We start from the raw sequence: 19,382 nt of genomic DNA on the forward strand, positions 1-19,382 counted from the left end.
AGGCCGGCTTCGGGGGAGAAGGAGTCGACCTGAGCGAGCCCGGGCGCCGCTCTCCCGCCGGCTCGGTCCCTGCGCGCCCGCCCTCGCCCCCCTCCCGTGCCCGCCCGGGGGGCGTGTGCCCGCGGCCGCCGGAGTTGGGGGAAGTTGTGTCTGTCGAGGATGGGGGTCTGTGGGGACCTGCTCCTGCCCTGGAAGTGCCTCGTGGTCGTGTCCCTCAGGCTGCTGTTCCTTGTGCCCACAGGAGTGCCGGTGCGCAGCGGAGACGCCACCTTCCCCAAAGCCATGGACAACGTGACGGTCCGGCAAGGGGAGAGCGCCACCCTCAGGTAGGGAGCCGCGCCTCGACGGGCTGACGCCGGCGTCTGGGGGGTGGGGGCGGGCAGCGGGGTGAGGGGTGTGGACGGGAGCACGCGGGGGCTGGCAGCGAGGACCGGGCTCTCCTGGCCTTCGCGATCCGGGGATGTGCTGGGAGCCCGGCCCCCCGGGGAATACTCCCAAGTTGAGCTGTTTCCACACAACGGGCCTCTTTGACCCCAGAAACTTGGAAAGGATCAGGGCTGATTGGGTCAGGGAGTGAAGGAAGCAGCCGGGCACCCTGCGTAACCGTGAGCCCGAAGGTGGTGGTAACTGGGTGCCCGTGTGGCTCAGAATGGAAAGTCTCCGAAGTTGATGAGCCCCCGAGGACGGGTCTGGCTTGGTCTGAGTGCCCTAGCCCTGCCCAGGCCGTGGTGGGGTGCCAGCCCGGCTTTGGTACCGTGGACAGGTTTTGTCCTGGGCCTGGCTCTCCCGGGTGCCTCCGTGTCTTCGTTGTGGGCAGAGGGAGAGGCTTTCTCCTGGTGTGAAGTGGTTTTCTGGTACCAGTCATGGACACAGGTCTGCTTTGTCCATGGAAAATGTCGTTTCCTCGGGGTAACTGTTCTCTTATTGCGGGCCACCAATGTGGTAGGTGCGAAACTCATCTCACCAGAAACTGGATTTCACTGTTGTTTTGGGTCCTGATTGGCCTCTGGGGTTAAGGCTTACAGGGACTGGGGAAGGGGAAGGAAAACACTCGTGGCTGATTTCTGTGTGGTGGAATGAGTCTATCCCCATGATCACCCTGCTTACAGAAACCCTAACTCAATTTCTGGCTTCTAGAAACGGTACCACTCACATGGTGCAACACAAAATTAACGGTTGTAATGGAGGAAATTTACTCTCTGGAATTTCATAAGAAAGTAAGAAAGGCTGAGGCGGGAGTTAAGTCCAAGTCGGTGAAGGACTAGTACCCTGCCTCTCCGATTATGCTCTTAGGTAAAGTTTTCCAAACTGTGCTAATGGACTAACCACCAGGCAGCCTTGCCATCCTTTCCCAGGAAGACACTTGGAAGTATAACCTTGTTGCTGTTGTGCCCGGAATGGAAGTATAACCTTGTTGCTGTTGTGCCCGGAAGGGAAGGTTGTTCCTCTGAGATCAGGGTGTTGGTGGATGGTGCACTTAGCCAATAGCTGCGGGTAGAAAATGTTGAGGAAGGGGCACTGCTGGTGCTGAGTGTAACTGTCAGGAAATTTACTAAAGGAAATGTATGCTTTAAAGGAGTAGGGAAAGATCGGCAAGCATTCTGCCTGCTGTGCTTTGTCTTTGGAAAGTTAACCCTCACGACTCCAGGGATCTCCTAGTTAACCAGTGATTCATGAAAAAAAAAACCCATCTCTTCCACCGAGCCCTTTAAGGGCTTGTTTTGAACAGAGGTTAAACATCCCCATGTCCCCATTCCCCACTACCAAAATGATTGTATTGACTGTATTTGATTTTTAAAGGGATTTCATGGGCACTTCAAATATGCAGTGATTTCAGACTCCTTAAATAGAAAAAAAAAAAAGAATCTCTAAAGCAATATAGTCAATGCCTACTGATATATAGGTACACTCAGGATGACCTTTGTCCCTAGCACTGGGCTTCAAAGAGGACCCTCCCGGGGGACGAAACAGAGGCAGTCTTACATGGTGAACATTTAGAAATGAACGGGATTATTTCCTCAACAAGGGGTGAAAGGTAATCAGATCTGTGTAGATTTGGGGAACAAGAAATAGCAAAGGGACACTGCTTGACAGTCGCTTCCACAGTATAGGAAAACTGAGAGGGGTTTGGAGAGAGTGGGAGATGGTCTCCAGAAGAGCTGGCAAAGTGCACAGGATCAGGACCCTCTGGAGAGGGGTGAATTCAGCAAATAATGGGCCAGGGGAGGGCTTACGTCAGGAGCAGCTTCTCTTTGGAATTGTGGATCAAGTATTGGCCGGCTTCTCTTTGTCTTTTCTTCCACAGCTTCTTCTTTTTCACTCTATGGGTGCCTCCCTCTGTCTCTTCCAGGCACTGAGGTCTACAGTTTCGCCCATGCTTTCGACGTGGTGGCTTTATTTGGGAGATGTTGGGGCTTCCTTTTACACCCTTGAATTGGCCCCACCTAGTCCTGGTATGGGAAGGCTCTCCTGAGAGGCGCTGGCCTCCTTGTGCCCGCCCTGGGGCTGACTCTCTTCCTGGCATGCAGGAGGACACGGCAGTTGGGGCCCTCGAGGGAGCAGCTAGGTGGGCTAGCCTTTGATGGGTACCCGTCTGCTGGCCCTGGGCCTGACCTGGAATGGGGATTCGGCACTTCAGGCCCCCGTGCAGAGCTGGCGCCTGACTTTGGAGGGATGACATTCTCTCCAGACACGCCCTGGGACAAGGAAGGGCTGCCTTGTTGGGGCACACTCTTGTAGAGTGGGAAACCCTTGAGTTTCCAAATACAGGCTCTCTGTTCTGTGACCCAGTATGTGGGGAAGCAAGGAGACATTTCATAAAGTGTTTTGTTTCCACAAAATTGGTAAATACACACTTAACCTGATTCTAGGTTGAAAAGCAATCTTGTGACAATCCTCTTGTTCAGGACTCTGGGTTATGTTATGTTTGCTTTTTTATGTTGGGGGGGTCTCCTTCCCCTCCCCCTCTCCCCCTCCTCTCCCTCCCCTCCCCCTCTCTTCCCCTCCCCTTCTCTCCCCTCCCCTCCTTTCCTTCCTTCCTCCCTCTCTCTTTCCCTCCCTTCCTTCCTTCTTTCTTTCTTCTGTGCTAAGCCTATGACTAAACATGACTATAACTACGGCAGCCCTGAGCGCCTCTGTTCTAACCTGGAGACCACCTACCCACATTGCTGTGACTGGTGATGACACTGGTGCTTGTAGTTTTCTTCATAACCAGCAGAGGACTTTTTGCTCTAATTTTCATCTTATTCTGCTTTGTTCTCACCAGTTTCTTTTTTTTTTTTCTTTTTTCGATTTTTAGCAGTCTCCATAGTATAAATACTTCAACAGCAGATTCTTGTATAAAGAAACTCTTTTGAGTGTTTCAGTTCATCAGATTAGTTCTAATGACCCTGTGGAGGTATCAGGGAACCTTTCTCCCAACTTGGCATCGGCAGCCCAAAGAGAATTGTAAACAAGTTCCCAAGATTTCTCCCCTCCATTTGATAATCTGTAAGAATCTTTTTAAAAAGGTAAGGTAGCGAAAAAAAAAAAAAAAACAGAATGTATAATCATAATACTTTCAATTGAGGTTTTGTTCAATGCTCCCTATGTGTTAGAAAGTATTCTATGTGTTTTATACAATATCTGTCTGCTACTCAACCATCATAATATTGACCTTTCAACATACAAAAACCCTAAGATGTAGGTGCTGTTGTTAGCTCCATTTCACAGATAAAGAAACTGAGACATGGGCAGTCTCTTTAGCTAGGATGTTTTGAAGCCAGATTGTGAGGTACCACTAGTATATTAATATACTAGTGTATATTAATAAAAGGAATAATGCTGTCAATTACTGGTCAGTCACTGTGTTAAACATTTAATATTCATCCTCACAATAACTCTCTGCAGTAGACTTAATTATCCTCATTTTATAGGTGAGGAAACTGAGGCACAGAGAGGGGAACTTTCCCCAAATCTGCACATGGCAAACCTTCCCGTGGCAGAGCTGGGATTCTGATTTAGGACTTCACACCTCACCTTAGCACACGAAGCTTTTCTCCCAGTATTCAGGACTGGTTGGATTCTGTGATGGCCTCATTCTTCAATGGTACTTAAAGTCTCCCCCACTCATTTTGGCTTCGACCTCTCCTTGCAGTGTTGTTTGGCTCTCTGTTCTTTCCCCATTTGGACTGGAGAAGAGCAGCTCTCAGAATCCTGAGAGTGTGATTTTTAAGGCCACAAACACTGTGTGATCCCCATTGTTAAGTGAACAAAAGAAATGAATGAAAACAACAAAAGATTCCCAAGCCTATATCAATTTATCTCCTTACCACATTTCTCTATCATTTTATTTTAAAATCACTCTTTGTGGTCAAGCCCAAAAAAGTCAGGGAGTAGTTCTCATATGAAAGGTGTGAGCTCTGCTGTCAAGGAGGGTGGGCCCCCTCAATGGCGAGGCTTACGGATAAGGAAGTAATTAATAGTACAAGGCAGCAGGTGTCTATTAACCAAAGGCGGATGTGCCTACATGGGCTCAAAGAAGAGCGCCCTGTCTCAGAGCCGATGTTTTAAGCCAGCAGGACTGAGCTCCTTGTTGGGAAGCCATGAGGAAGCAATGAGGAGCAGGAGGAGGCCTAATTTGCCTAACTGTGTAGGCGTCATTCACTCAGAGCCATTCACTCAAGTCAGAGCTTCACTTGAAATTTTGGTGAATGCATTTCTGTTTTCATAGCTTCTCCAAATAAAAGGCAGCAACTAGTAAAGTCCTTCATTTCATAGGGATCATCTCAGTGGGTATCAGAGCCTTAACTCTACCTCTGTCATGCGTCTAAACTGTAGCCTTGGCGACAGAGAGGTGTTGTGTAACTGGGATGGTTTAAGAATAAAAGTTCTGAGAAAGGGACAAGATTAAGATGCTGATTTGACATGGCACTTCCATGAAATAGCACAGATCATTGTGGTTATGATATTTGAGAGGATCCAGGGAGTCACCCATCTAGGTTTAGGATGCTGTGGTTGTTCATATCCTGTAAAGCATTTAGCTTTTCATTTCATAAACAGCTAGATCCTCTATTGCCCCCCCAGCTACCTCATGAATTCCATTTTTTTTTCTTTTGTTCTTTACCAGAGTCAGTTTGAAGGCTTGTGTTATCGTCTGGTACTCAGATCCCCCACCTGCTGTTTCTGAGGTCCCAAATGTCCTACCGCCATCTACCAGTCAACACCAAGGTCCAAGTTCTCTGTAAAGTAAATTTAATTTATGGCAAAAAAGAGAAATTGTGGTTTAAAGAACAATACTGTGTAAAATACAAGACTCTCATATATGATACTATTAATAACACCTTGCATTAGTATGTACACTTTATGATAGTACATTTTTATGATTGTGCGAATTACTATAGTCCCTGGTTTGTGTGGACTCTTGAGGGAAAGAGCTGTGCCTTGTTCAGGTTTGCATCCTATACCTAGCTCGTGCCTTGTCTCATGGCATTTACTAACAGATTTGAATGCCTGCCTGCTCGCTCTTCCTGTTCCTTTCACTCACTGCTGTCCTCGCCTGCTTTCTGTTTTGTGCAGACAGAAAACTCACTCCTACTATGTGACTTTGCTCTGCTGTTTCCTTCTATTGGGAATATCCCTCTTCCAGATCTTCCCATGAATGATTGCTTCTTGTCATTTTGGCTTTGTCTCAAATGGAGCCCCCTCCCTGAAATTTTTCTGGCACCCAAATCAGTATAATTCCCTTTGCCACCATTTGCCACCAATCTTACGCTGGCATAGCATCCTGGATTTTTAGAGCAATTATCTCTAAATGAATTTATCCCATTCAGTTATTTGTTGATGTGTTCATGATCTGACTTCCTTGGCTAGATTATAATTTCCTTAAGAATAGGTACCTTCTTTGTCTTATTCAGCCTGTTGTCCCTAGTGACTGGCATACAGAAGTTGCTTAATATAAATATTTGTTGCATGAATGAATGAAGGCGTGCCTGAGACTACCTGCTTCTCCTCCGTGCCTTCCTCTGTCTTTTTTTCTGGGCTGTTTTGTAATGTCTTTGCTCTGGATAGATTATTGGTTCACTGTCACTTCTGTCCAGGCCATCCAACTGTGGGAGGTTGTTCTTATGGTGCTGGTGGAGAGGTTCAGAACATTTGTAGGTCATTGAGCTAGGTGTCTCTCCATCCAGGACAAGAATGGTCTATGTCAGTTGACCATTACTGTAAAGCTGATCCCAGGACACATGCCTTCTTTCTCTCAGACTGCTTCCATTCCCAGTCCTTAAGTCTTAGAAGAAGTGTTACCCCATGATGCACTCAACCCATGTGGACCTTGGGAAAATTAGTAGGTTCAGGATAAGGAGGGGTTCAGCAAAGGGCCTCTCTGTCCATCCGTGTTTTTCTCTATTTGGAGTCTGCTGGCAGCTGTTGTCTCGGGGTATAACTATTGATCCACTGTTTGTGAGTTAACTCGTTCAGAATAGCAATGCCACTAAGGAAATGCATGCTGCTCCAGCGGCCCTTCTTCTCCCAAGGAACAACCACTGTGTCCTCACTTCAGGGGCCTGGCAGGTATCCATCCGCTGGACCGTGACTCACAGGAGCATGGACAGATGGACTGGATGGGAGTGAGGCTCTTGGAAGCACACTCAGCCTGTTGAGAAGCCAAAATCTAAAATGGGAAAACTAAAACTCCAACCAACCATGGGGCAGAAGGAAAAGGGGCATGCCAAGATGTCCCTGGGATCCAGAGAAGAGCACACAGGGGAAGCCCAGCTCTCCATACCACTCATCTACAACCCTGTTTTTCAGAGAAATTCTCCTTTTTGCTTCCCTCAAAATCTCAGCATTTTTGAGTTTGAAAGGACTGCAGACCTAAGAGAGTCCAATCACCTGCTTTTGCAGAACATGAGGATAATGGTGTGCAGTCCTGGATAAAGATGCCATCTTGGTGGGTGAGAGGGGCTGGTATCCAGTCCACATTCACCCAGGTGTGAGCCAGCTTGGACCACATGCCTGAAGGAAGGGGCATCTTGTGATATTAAGGGCAAAAACATCATAAGCACTTGCAGTTCTCCAGCTCGAGTTAGCTAATAGTCATTGAGAGCATGCCATGTTCTCTCCTAACTGCTGGCTTTTCACCAAAGCCCAGCTCTTAGCCCTCTGCTGTAACTCTCCTTATGCTATATCAGTGTTGATTCTGTGCCAGGGCCTTTGCTTTCCCAGCAGGGTCTTAGTAAATCCCCTTAACTGTGCCATGAGATGGAGACACAGATCCTGAGAGGCAAAGGGATGCATCTTTCCAGTTTAAAGGCTCTGAACCAGTTCTGTGGTCTAAGCTAGCTTTCTCTGTTTGAACCATAGGGCCTGCCTTTCTCAGTTGAGTTGTTCCCCTTACTTTCTTCATTGCCAAGTTTCTCTCCCCCCAGAAATCCAGCGGCCATGGTTGTTCTTCCTTGTCCTAGAATGCAAGATTCTTCTTCCTTGAAGTTTTTTGAAATGGGGTCCGGGTGTGTGTATGGTTTTATGCAGTTTATGGCATGCAAACACAGAGAATGACCCAGCAGGCCACGTGGGTCCATTTTCATCAGATAATCCTAGAACCCACATACTTTGTTCACATAAGACTTTTATTACAGTTTCTTCCAAGAACCATTTGTTCCAAGTATCAGTAATCCTGGACTCTCTCACAGAGGGTTATAATTTTTCAGACTTTCCCATGTATTTATGTGGAATGGGGTATTGAACAAATTTGGAGTGATACACAATTCTATTAGTATTCCACAGCCAGTATGGCTGGAGGCCCTGGAACTGGGATACAGAATATGGGGAAGGCAGAGACATAGCCATAAATTTGATCTTGACCTCTAAGTTTCCTTTTTCTACCAGAAATAGGACTATTGACATCTGTCCTGGGAAATCTTGGAAAAAATCATGATTGATATCAATAACATATTTGTTCTCTTAGGTTGAAAGTCTCCACTGATGGGTAAAATATAGCACGATCCTTGCATTATTTGAGGACATTTTGTTTCCCCAGGCAAGATTGATGGACCCCTGCTCTGCATAATAGATTACTGAAAATAAATAAAAAATAACACCAATACCATCTAGGTGATCAAACAATACTACTTTTAAGAAACCAAGCATGAATTTGTTTTAGGGTCCAATTTCAGATGGGGTGAACACAGCACCCCTTGTGTTCCAATATGTGTGGTTTATGAGAGGAGGAAGCAACAGGGCAATTTAATAGGAGTGATACTGGTGGAGAAAAAGATCTCTGAGAATGGAGACCTTGCTGATTCCTATTATTAAAGGAGCAGTATGTTAGAAAAATTGTGGACTGGGTGACAGAATTCTGCTAAACCTGGCTAGGCACATTCTCTCTGCATGATCTTGAGTAAGATTTTTAAAAATATATATATATTTTAAAGAAGCTTTAGATTACATAGATACTACAACAAAAATATAGAGGATTCCCATATATCCCCCCTCCCACCACTTTCCCCCTTCCAGGCTTTCCCACGTTAACAGCATCTTTTATTAGCGTGGTACATTGTTACAATTGATGAACACATATTAAAACACTGCTACTAAGCATGGTCTATAGTTTATATTGTGGTTTACACTTTGTACCACGCGATTTTATAGGTTTTTGCAAAATGTATAATGGCCTGTATCCATTATTGCAATGTCATGCAGAACAATTCCAGTGTCCCAGCAATGCCCCCATGTTGCACCTGTTCTTCTTTCTCCCTCCCTTCAGAACTTCTGGTGGCCACTGCCTTTATATCAGTGATACAAGTTCTTCCATTGCTAGAATCTTCTATAAGTCTACTTTAGTCCATAATTCTTTCCCTCCTGACTTTATTCTTCAATCTTGAAGATTTGGGGATGGTGAGATTTTTTAATCTCTCTGTATAAAGAGGACAGTTACTTCCTATCTCCAAAAGTTATATTTGATTAAAAGGAGATCCCTCTTCATCCCTTTGTCTACACACACACACAAGTATGCCTGTGAGCATATGAGTATTGTAGTAGATTGAATCATGCCCCCACAAAAGTAATGTTCAGTTTCAGGCCCCAAACCCTGGTCCCATTTGTAAATAGTATCTTTGAAGATGTTATCAGTTAAGTCCAGTCTGAATGAGGGCAGATCTTAATTCAGTAAGACTGAAACACTTAAAAGTAAAGGAATTTGACACAGAAAAAGAAGGTACAGGGAGCAGCCAGAAGCTGGAAGTCATCGGACCCAAAGGAGAAAGGAGAAGATACTGCGTGCACATTGCCATGTGGCAGAAAAGCCAAGGAAACTCCAGGATTGTCAGCCAGCCGTAAAATGCTGCACCCAGGAGAAAGCAAACTTCCTAGCCTCTGAAACTGCGAGCCAATAAATTCCTGTTGTTAAGCTAACCCAGTGTATGGTGTTTGTTTTAGCAGTCGGGAAACGAAGTCATGTGCTTAGAGCCCACACTCTTATAGCGGGTTTCATTTTAAACAATTGTAGTGTAAAAACTTGTGCATAAACTGTGCCTTACTTCTGAAAGATCCATGAGAGAAAATTCCTTCTGCACCAACTTGTACTTTTTGTATTTCTTCTACTCATTTCTTTAGATCAGAGGACTCCCCTTCAGTTCAAATCAGAATTTCTTGAAACATTTTATTTTTAAGTGGGAGCAAGGAAGAAGGGTTTTCTTCCTTTTTTCCTAACAAGATTGTTGCAGAAGAAGTTGTGACAGTTCATTGCTCTGAATGTAAACTTCCCATCAGAAAAATCTGTACAGAGGGTTCTGTGGAGCCAGGTTTTCTGGAACAAAGAGTGGAATAGGAGTCCATGTACAAATTGAGCATTGATGGACATTTTATCTTGGAAGACTGATTTTTCGTATTTCCACTGGAGTCAGCTGGCAAAGGAAACATTGGGGCACCATCTCTGGGTTGTGCTGTGGGGCATTAAGTGACCTTACATCTTTACTATCATCTGAATGAAATTTTTCCTTTGATTAACATTGCTTGATTTGGGAGAAGCAGGCTTAGTAATGCCTGGGTGTGGTGAAGATGGAGAGTGAAGCATTTGGTAATTTTCAGCAGGTCTAGGGTGACTGGCATGAGAAACTGCTCCTTGAGATCAATGATAGGACATAGAGCAGTTCTTTATACTCTTTCCCAGTATGGAGGTGATGAAAGGAGTTTAAGTGTCTTAAAATATTATAGACATAGCAGTCTCAATCTTTCACTGAGCTGCTTTTATGAAATCTCATTTATTCACACGGTTGAGTTATTTGGGTTTATTTGGGCTTTTTTGGCGAAATTTCTGTCTTGTCAGTGTGAAATGTTTTGGCTTAGAATGCTTTCTGGGGGTTAAATGTGTCTTCTAAAATGAACATATGAATTAATCTTACAATCTTGCAGATGGATTTTTACAAATAATAGAATTTGTAATGAAAACAGCATCAACCAACAGACTGATGGAAAATTACAAAACTGAAATCAGCCTTCAGACAAAACCTTTTTTATGCCCCATGGAGGCAAAGGAAGATGTGTTTGTGAGAATTTAATTTCTTGATCATCTCTGGCTTTTAAACTAGCTATAATGTAGTGGATGAGTAGAAAAGTGCTTTCATACTCAGAATAATCATCTCTGGACAAATTTACTCATCAGGAAGGCTCTATCCAAAACAATCCTAACCCCTTAGTACCTTTAAATAAGAAAGTGAATATATGCAAATTATTTTTAATTTGGTGGAATTGTTATACATGAAAATTGGAAATAGCAATGCCTTGGGAATTATAAAGACAGTTTTCTTAAATAATAGTCATACATAAAGACCCACGGGAAGGGGCCACCTATCACTCCATGCCCTCAACCCCCCAGACACCAGCTACTCCAGTTCAGGAGGAGGCACTGGGGTTTTGAAAACTTTTGCAAGACTGTTCGTCCCCCACTCCCTCCTCTTCGCATTGCAAATATCTAGGGGGCCTGTACAGAGAAGGATGTTCTGTTTAGAACTGATTACCCTCTTTTCCTTAAGAGATCATCAGGACAAAACCTATATCTTCCTTTTCCGTTTTCAGGCACTCGGAAAGCAAAGACCTCAGGGTGTAGATCCTCATTTGGATTTGTATCACCAGAAGCTTCTGTATCTCCAATAATCTGACCCAATCTCCAAACTTTCCATGATCCTTCCAACCTTTCTACTCTCTGGGCTTCATAATCTGTGACCAGCAAAGCCCTTATGTCCCATCACCTGAATGTATCCATCCCAGAGGCACGTCAGCTGGGGGCTGTTTCTCTTCCATACCCTGCTTACCTACCGCAAGGCCTGGGAGTTGGGTAGAGAGTGTACTTGCTATTCATTGTAGCTTCTGGACATTTCTTTTTCTATCTTCTTCAAAACTGCTGATGATGTTGGGACATATACCATGAGGTTGTATTGCCTACTGTTCCTTCCTTGCTGTGGCCATCTACTCTCTACCCTAATTTTCTTCCTTCATTTGTAGACGTTTCGAGCACCTGGCTTGCTAGTCTTGTTATTATTCTTGGCAACCTCACACTTTTCAGTGGTCCGTTCATCACCTTCGTCTTTCTCTTCTTAAACCTCCTTACATGAGTTTTTTTTCCCCTAAAGTCCGCATGTATTCCATACCTTAGAATTTTCCATCACTAGAAACACGGTCACCTTAAAGCCTCCATTTCAGGTACCCCTTTCTTTAATATTCATCTCCTATTTTCTTTTTCACCTCCTCCATTATCCTTAGTCAAATCTTTATTTGACTCAATTGGAATTTATAAACCATTGACCCAACTTCTTTTTCAAACTATGACTCTCATCCTTCCTTCTAGACTCCATTATCCATCATTGAGATCATTCTTTAAAAAGTACCCTGAATTCCACTGCCAGCCTTTCCTCCCTCTCTCCTTCCCACTTTTCCCTTCTTTTTTTTTTTTTCTCTTTTGCTGTTGTTTCTTCCTGGCCAAAAGCCAATCCTGGATAAGCCCAATTCTCTGATTATTCTGCACCTGTGATGGAGCAGCTGAGCATCATCACGGTGACTGATTCTTTCACTTTCTTACCAGATCCCAAGTTGGCACTCAGCCCTGACCAACGATTCTCCTACATCTTCCTAGTGCACTTGTTTTGTCATTAAAGAAGATGAGTATTTCACATGTTATCTTCTCCCTTCAAACACCCAAAGCTTCCATTCAATTTCTCACTCTTACCAACTGAACACACTTATATTTTACTATAAGAATAGAAGTAGTGAGAAAAGAGCTATTGTAGTTTGCCAGGACTCAATTTAACCTACCTATCACCTTGCACCTGTACCCAAACACTTTGTCCCCCATTTATGCCCTGGATTTCATTCCTTTCCCCAAGTCAAAGACATTGCTCTTAAAATAAGTTTCTTTTCTTTCTGCTGCATTACCAGTTTCTCCTTTCTACCACTTCATACGTACCAGCTTATAAACATGGAATAATAGTTCTCACCTTAAACAATAATTCCTTGTCCCATGTCCCCCTCCAACTACTGTTTATTTTTTCTGCTTGCCTTTATAGCAAAACATTTCCTGTCCTCCTATTCTCTCTTATCCTATTCCAATATTGTGCTCATCACTATCAGTCCACTGATAGGGCTTTTTTCAAATCCAATAGACAATATGTTATCCTCATCTCAATCTATATATCAGCAGCAATGGCAGAGTCAAGTATTCCCTTTTTCTTGAAGCAGTCTTTTTTTAAAAAGATTTATTTATTTATTTATTTTATTTATTTCTCTCCCCTTCCCCCCCCCACCCCAGTTGTCTGTTCTCTGTGTCTATTTGCTGCGTGTTCTTTGTCCGCTTCTGTTGTTGGCAGCGGCACAGGAATCTGTGTCTCTTTTTGTTGTGTCATCTTGTGTCATCTCTCCGTGTGTGCGGCACCATTCCTGGGCAGGCTGCACTTTCTTTCGCGCTGAGCAGCTCTCCTTACGGGGGCGCACTCCTTGCGCGTGGGGCTCCCTTACGCGGGGGACACCCCTGCGTGGCACGGCATTCCTTGCGCGCATCAGCACTGCGCCTGGGCCAGCTCCACATGGGTCAAGGAGGCCCGGGGTTTTAACCACAGACCTCCCATGTGGTAGACAGATGCCCTAACCACTGTGCCAGGTCCACTTCCCCTGAAGCATTCTTGTTTATGGTATCACAGAGAACTGGTTTTCTTCTTACTTTGTGATTATTTACAATTTTCTTTGCTGACTTTTTATATTCTTTCTATTATTCAGATAGTTTCCCTTCCTGTGATCTCTTTTCTATTTACAGCTGAGTGCATCCTACAGTAATATCATTTTTATTCTGTTCTTTCCTATATTTAAATATCCAGCTCTGATTTTGTCCCTGAGGATCAGACAGTAAATCCTTTTGTTAATCTAAAGATTCACTGTATAACTAATGGGAATTGGACACTGTACACCTCCATGCTGGGTCCTTGGTATCAACCTCATTCTGACCACCCATCTTCTCCAGTCATCATGAGCCTGCTCTTCTCCCAGTCTATGCGATCTTAGGAACTGACACCACAGCATCCCAGCTGCTCAGGCCAAAAGCCTAGTGGATGCATCTCTTTTCTTTCTCTTCTTCCATATATCTAATCAATCAATAAATCTCAATTGTCTTTATCTAAATATATATCCTTAATCAAACATTTTTTGCTATCTAAAACACTGCCTCCTCTCCTGATAGCCACTATCCTCTCTCTCCTGGGCTGTGCAGGAGCATGGAGTCTTCCTGTGCTAGTCTTGCTCTCCCAGAGTCCGTTATCCACAGGTAGACCAAGTTAATCATTTAAAAAATGAATTGCATCACACCTGCTCAAAAACCCTACAGTGGCTTCTAGTCGTACTTAGTGTGAAATACAGACACTCCACTTGCATAAAGTGGGCATTATGTCATGGTGCCTACTTGCCTCTCTGACATCTCCCTGTGATTCCTGGAGCCCACTCACACTGATGAAGCATGCTGAACTTCTTTCCTGCTCTTCAAACCCTCTCAAGTCTGTTTTCACCTCAAGGGATAGTCTTCCTCTCCAGGATCCATTCCAGCAGGGTACGGTTGGACCCCCTGGGACAACCCTATGTCCGTTCAAGTACCCCTTCCTTAAAGAAGACTTCCCAGACCTGCTCCTTAAAATGACCAGACCCCAACTTCAAATCACTCTTTCCCCCTACCTAACTTTAACTTTCTTCATAGCTCTTAACACACCAAAGAATCTATTATTTATTTCTCTGCTACTTATTTATTGCCTCTTCCGCTAAAATGTGAAATCCACAAGGCCACTGACTTTATTGCTCTCATTTATAGTGGCTAAGTTACTGCCTGGAACATGGGATTTATTAAGGAATATTTGCTGAATGAATGAAAAGTTTATTATGAATAATAGGAAGCTATTAATAGTGAAAATTATTTATCTCTTATTAGAGAGAGGAAACTCCGATGTAGTTGTAAGTTGGCATGGGGTTTGGTATTATTAAAAATAATTTAGAAAGGATTTGTATAATCTAGAGTTGATTTTGCCTTCTAGGTCAATGAGTGGAATGGGACATTGAGGAGGAAATAGTCCAGGACAGTGTGACACACTGTATAAAATCTAGCATGCAGAATTTAAAGAGCCTTTAAGTAGCCATTTTTCACAGGGGGTCTAATAAACACTTAAAATTAGGACTCGTTTCTCTCTAAAGGCATACAATTTGGGGGGGTGGGGTGAGGAGGGCAGTGTGAGGTAGGCAGAAATCAGACTGTGAGCCTGAAATGTAACACGTAATTCAATAAATAATTTTATTTACCATTTTATTTCTGCCAGGCCCTCTCTATCAAAGGAATTATATCTTAAGGCTGTGGAGCAGAATGATTAAGCACAGATTTTTAAACCAGACCTCCTCCCTGAGTTCAATTCCTGGCTCTGCCACCTCCCAGTTGTGACTTTTTGCACCATGATTAAGCCCTCTTTGTCTTGGTTTTCTCATCCTGCAAGGAAACTAATAATAGGGACACCCAAGTTGAAGCAGTGCCTTGCACTTAATACATGCTCAATAAATACTAGCCTTCCACTGTGGGGGGAAGACTGAGCAAGACAGGCATCTGCTGTGGGCACTTTGAACCTTATGACCTAAGATGTCCATGCAGAAGTACACAGAAATGACAATGGAGCCCTGGGGGACACGGCTGACACTGGTGCAAATTCTACAACTCCACGGCAGGTGAGCAGCGTGGAGACGGTTGAATAGTCTCGGTTAAACTCATGGTCTTCGGTCACTCGGGCTCAGGTTACCTGGATTTTCTTTCTGGACCTGTCAAAACTTACTGTGTGATACTGCTCAGAAAACTAACACGGCCACTCCTCAGTTTCTCTGTATTTAAAGTGAGAAGGTGGGACGTGGTCCACACTGTTCTGCCCAGATCTTTACATTTGAGGAAGAGAATGTTAGCTGTTCAAAAATACATAATTGATTTATTCTTCTTCCTGGGCTGGATTTCCTAGCCCCTCTTGAATTTAGGTGCTGCTTTGTAACAGAGTTCTACTCGAAGAATGTGACAAGAATTAAAAGTAGCTTTCCCCATATAAAACTCCCATATGAAATACACCATGGTTCTTCTCCTTACATGATGTGATTATTGATGTTCAAAATGGCCCTTTCCTTTGTCTGTTATTTTGCTTTTATTGAACTTGAAATAAAGTTTGCCAATTAAAAAAAAATGACCTAGAAACCCATGCCTTGGTTGGCAGACCCACCCTCCACCCCATCCCGGCCCCTACCAGCTGACCCAGACCTCATCGGATGACTATGTGGAGGACAAATAAGCTTGTATTATGATAAGCTGTCTGAGATTCTGGAGTTTATTAGAGTAGTTATCTAATTCAGCCCATCACAGTTATAATTCACATTTTCAGATTTCAACTGCATATCAATACGCAGATATACTTTTTAATCTCAACTTAAGCACTTGTTAAAATTCCTTGGCCAGCCTTTTGGCAATTTTTTGCATGTGTCGGATGGTGGGAGCTATGGCCTTTTCAAAATGAAGCCTCAAATGTTTGATTTTCAGTTGCTTGACTCCTTACATCTATGAACCAAGTAAAATGTCTGCTTTACTCTGCGAATACGTGAAAACCAGTGACAAAGAAAAGTTTTACCTTGAGGTAAATTAGCCCATGTCCATAATGGCTATAACTCGAGACATGCTATAATTAGTGAGAATACCTCTTGGATGACAAATTGCTCATTAATGGATGGAGGTTTCTTATTTAGTGTAACCTTTTGTGCCAGAGATATTCTAACATTCGGTATTTTAATTGACATGCAGCAAAGAGACAGATGGGATGATTTGTAGGCTTGTTCTTAAAAATGTCGAAGGAAAAGGAGAGAAAACCACTGTCAGAGGTCAGATTTTTGAAGAGCAGCCTGGTGGCCTCAGGTGTTTATTTGAATAAGGGGGAAAAGGAGGTGTGAAAAAGGCAAGAGGGGCAGGTGGTGGGAGAGGGAGCTCTGAGTGGCAGGGGCTGGCACTTCAGGGGCTCCATTTCCAAAGCCTGTAATTTGGGGGCCAGGGAGCTCGTCTTATTTTGCCTCCCTACCTTCCGTGTGCTGCACGGTGCCTGGAAAGCAATAAGAGCTTGCTATGTGCCTGGAAAATAGACGGATGAGCATCCACACATCCCTCCAGCAGTATCTGCTGTGCGTTTTCCACACACCGGGGGATGTACTGGGCCCTGGTTACCCCTCACAGAACTGTTTCAGCAGAGCCCAGGACTGTGCCGTCCTAATGCAGACCGACCAGGACAGGTGCCCCTTCCTCCAGGAAGGACCCGTGGCTTGTTGTAGAATGGCGGCTGCAGCTGCATTGTGGTCCCTGCTCCCCAGCCTGTGCCGCTGTGTCGGCAGAGACCAGCCATCAGTAATCAGATGAGCAGTGAACGGTGTCCTGCAGCGGGATGCCTCAGGATGGGAAATGAAATGCTGCCAAGGGACAGAGTGAACGACCTAAGTCAGGACCAGAGGAAGAGCATTCCAGGACAAGGGAACAGCGAGTTTAACGACCCAGTGAAGAGGAGCCGGGCAAGCGGGAGGCAGCCGGGAAAACGAAGAGCAGGCGAGGAGTGCCAAGAAGGGCGTGGGGCTCTCCTTGAGTTTCTATGAGAACTGTTATAACTTGAAAATTTGGGAGCCATTGAGGAGAAAAGCCCCGATTTTAAGAGATGAGAAGTAAATAAAAATCACTCGTGAATAAGTAACTCCACCCCTGCGTCCATTTTATCTGCTCCGTAGCGATGCTGACTGGTCCCCATGCTCGTATCGTCAGGACAGTCACAGCTCCGTGATCTTGTGCCCCACTGTCACCCCCCAGGCATACAGCATCGTGAGTCTAGCGTTTTCTAACTGAAATGGCATCCCTTTTTGGGTATGCTCTTCTTTGTCACTTCCATTTATCATCTCTGAAAATGATACACATTTAAATTCTGGGTCGTGTCCAATTTGATGTTTTACCTGTTGCCATTTCAGGATATTACATTGTGAAATTAAAGCAGCGTTGTACAATTAAGCGTGGATGTGTGTGTCTGTATAAGCAGACACATATTTGGAATTAATGGACTCATAGAAATCAGAGATGGATTAGGCCTAATGAGCTGTTCAGAAGAATTATTTAGCGCATATTTCATATCTCCATTCAGAAATCAAACCTACACACTGTGTACACTGAGAAGGTGGGGATTTACCTTTTTTTCCCCTCTTTGGATCATGTGCATTTATGTCTGAAAATTTAACATTTCACCCTCAAGTATTTCGCACCAACTCTATTAAGCATTCGGTTTGACATTTCCATGCCCCTGGGGTTACCTTCCGTACTGAAAAGTAGTTGCTCTGCTGGTTACCATTAATATGTGATTAGTAGTCGGTGCAGGACTCTAAGGTTTGGATGTTCATATGCATCTGAGACCAGATAGAGGAAGAGAGTCATGAGAGGAAAATGTCCTGTCCCGTCCCCTCCCCAGTCTCCCGCCAGCCTTTGGGAGAGACAAGGCAAACGTACAAAGATTCTCGTAATTGGAGAAGTTGGAGTATGAGGCCTCGATGGAAGGTTTATAAATTTTATTTGAATTTTTACCCAAAGCTAATAATGTCTCTACTGCCTTCTCTTTTCACTGAGGTGTATTGGAGCGGTTACATCAGTGCCCGAGGTGGTTTGGAGCAGTGTCCCCCAGGAAAACCTGTTCCTAAACGCAATCCCCTCCTGTGGACGTGAGCCCATGGTCAGTGGGCCTTTGGACGAGGTTACTTCAGTCAGTCAGGACGGGTCTTAGTCCAATTGCCCACGTCCTTTGTAAGCTGAGTGAAGTTCAGATGGAGAAAGCAAGCCGCAGAGGGAGCAGGCAGGTGGAACTTCTGCAGAAGCTGGAGGAGACCGGGGAGGCCGGAGAGGCCATTGTGTGCATCGGCACGTGACACAGGCCCTGGGGAGCAGGGACCACCGCAGCCAGCTGCACGTGACACAGGCCCTGGGGAGCAGGGACCATCACAGCCAGATGCACGTGACACAGGCCCTGGGGCCAGGGACCACCGCAGCCAGCTGCACGTGACACAGTTCCTTGGGCCAGGGACCACCGCAGCCAGCTTCACGTGACAAAGGCCCTGGGGAGCAGGGACCACCGCAGCCAGCTGCACATGACACAGGCCCTGGGGAGCAGGGACCACCGCAGCCAGCTGCATGTGACGCAGGCCCTGGGGAGCAGGGACCACCGCACCCAGCTGCACGTGACACAGGCCCTAGGGAGCAGGGACCATCACAGCCAGATGCACGTGACACAGGCCCTAGGGAGCAGGGACCATCACAGCCAGATGCACGTGACACAGGCCCTGGGGCCAGGGACCACCGCAGCCAGCTGCACGTGACACAGTTCCTTGGGCCAGGGACCACCGCAGCCAGCTTCACGTGACAAAGGCCCTGGGGAGCAGGGACCACCGCAGCCAGCTGCACATGACACAGGCCCTGGGGAGCAGGGACCAACGCAGGCAGCTGCACGTGACACAGGCCCTAGGGAGCAGGGACCACCGCAGCCAGCTGCACGTGACACAGGCCCTGGGGAGCAGGGACCATCACAGCCAGATGCACATGACACAGGCCCTAGGGAGCAGGGACCACCGCAGCCAGCTGCACGTGACACAGTTCCTTGGGCCAGGGACCACTGCAGCCAGCTGCACGTGACACAGGCCCTGGGGAGCAGGGACCACTGCAGCCAGCTGCACATGACACAGGCCCTGGGGAGCAGGGACCAACGCAGGCAGCTGCACGTGACACAGGGCCTGAGCACCAGGGACCACTGCAGCCAGCTGCACGTGACACAGGCCCTGGGGTGCAGGGACCACCGCAG

At 45.5% G+C, this 19,382-nt stretch overlaps 1 protein-coding gene across 4 annotated transcripts in view; it reads left to right on the forward strand.

The window, feature by feature from the left end:
* Positions 1-19,382, forward strand: part of NTM (neurotrimin) — a 1,004,227-nt gene that overhangs the window by 539,740 nt on the left and 445,105 nt on the right. For all 4 annotated transcript variants that reach the window (XM_023587303.3, XM_058289300.2, XM_058289301.2 and 1 more), the window contains exon 2: positions 242-326. In XM_023587303.3, the coding sequence (XP_023443071.2) occupies positions 242-326 (85 nt within the window). The remainder of the gene's footprint in view (positions 1-241; positions 327-19,382) is intronic.

Source organism: Dasypus novemcinctus, chromosome 27 (assembly GCF_030445035.2).
Source record: "Dasypus novemcinctus isolate mDasNov1 chromosome 27, mDasNov1.1.hap2, whole genome shotgun sequence".
Classification (NCBI taxonomy): Eukaryota; Metazoa; Chordata; class Mammalia; order Cingulata; family Dasypodidae; genus Dasypus; species Dasypus novemcinctus.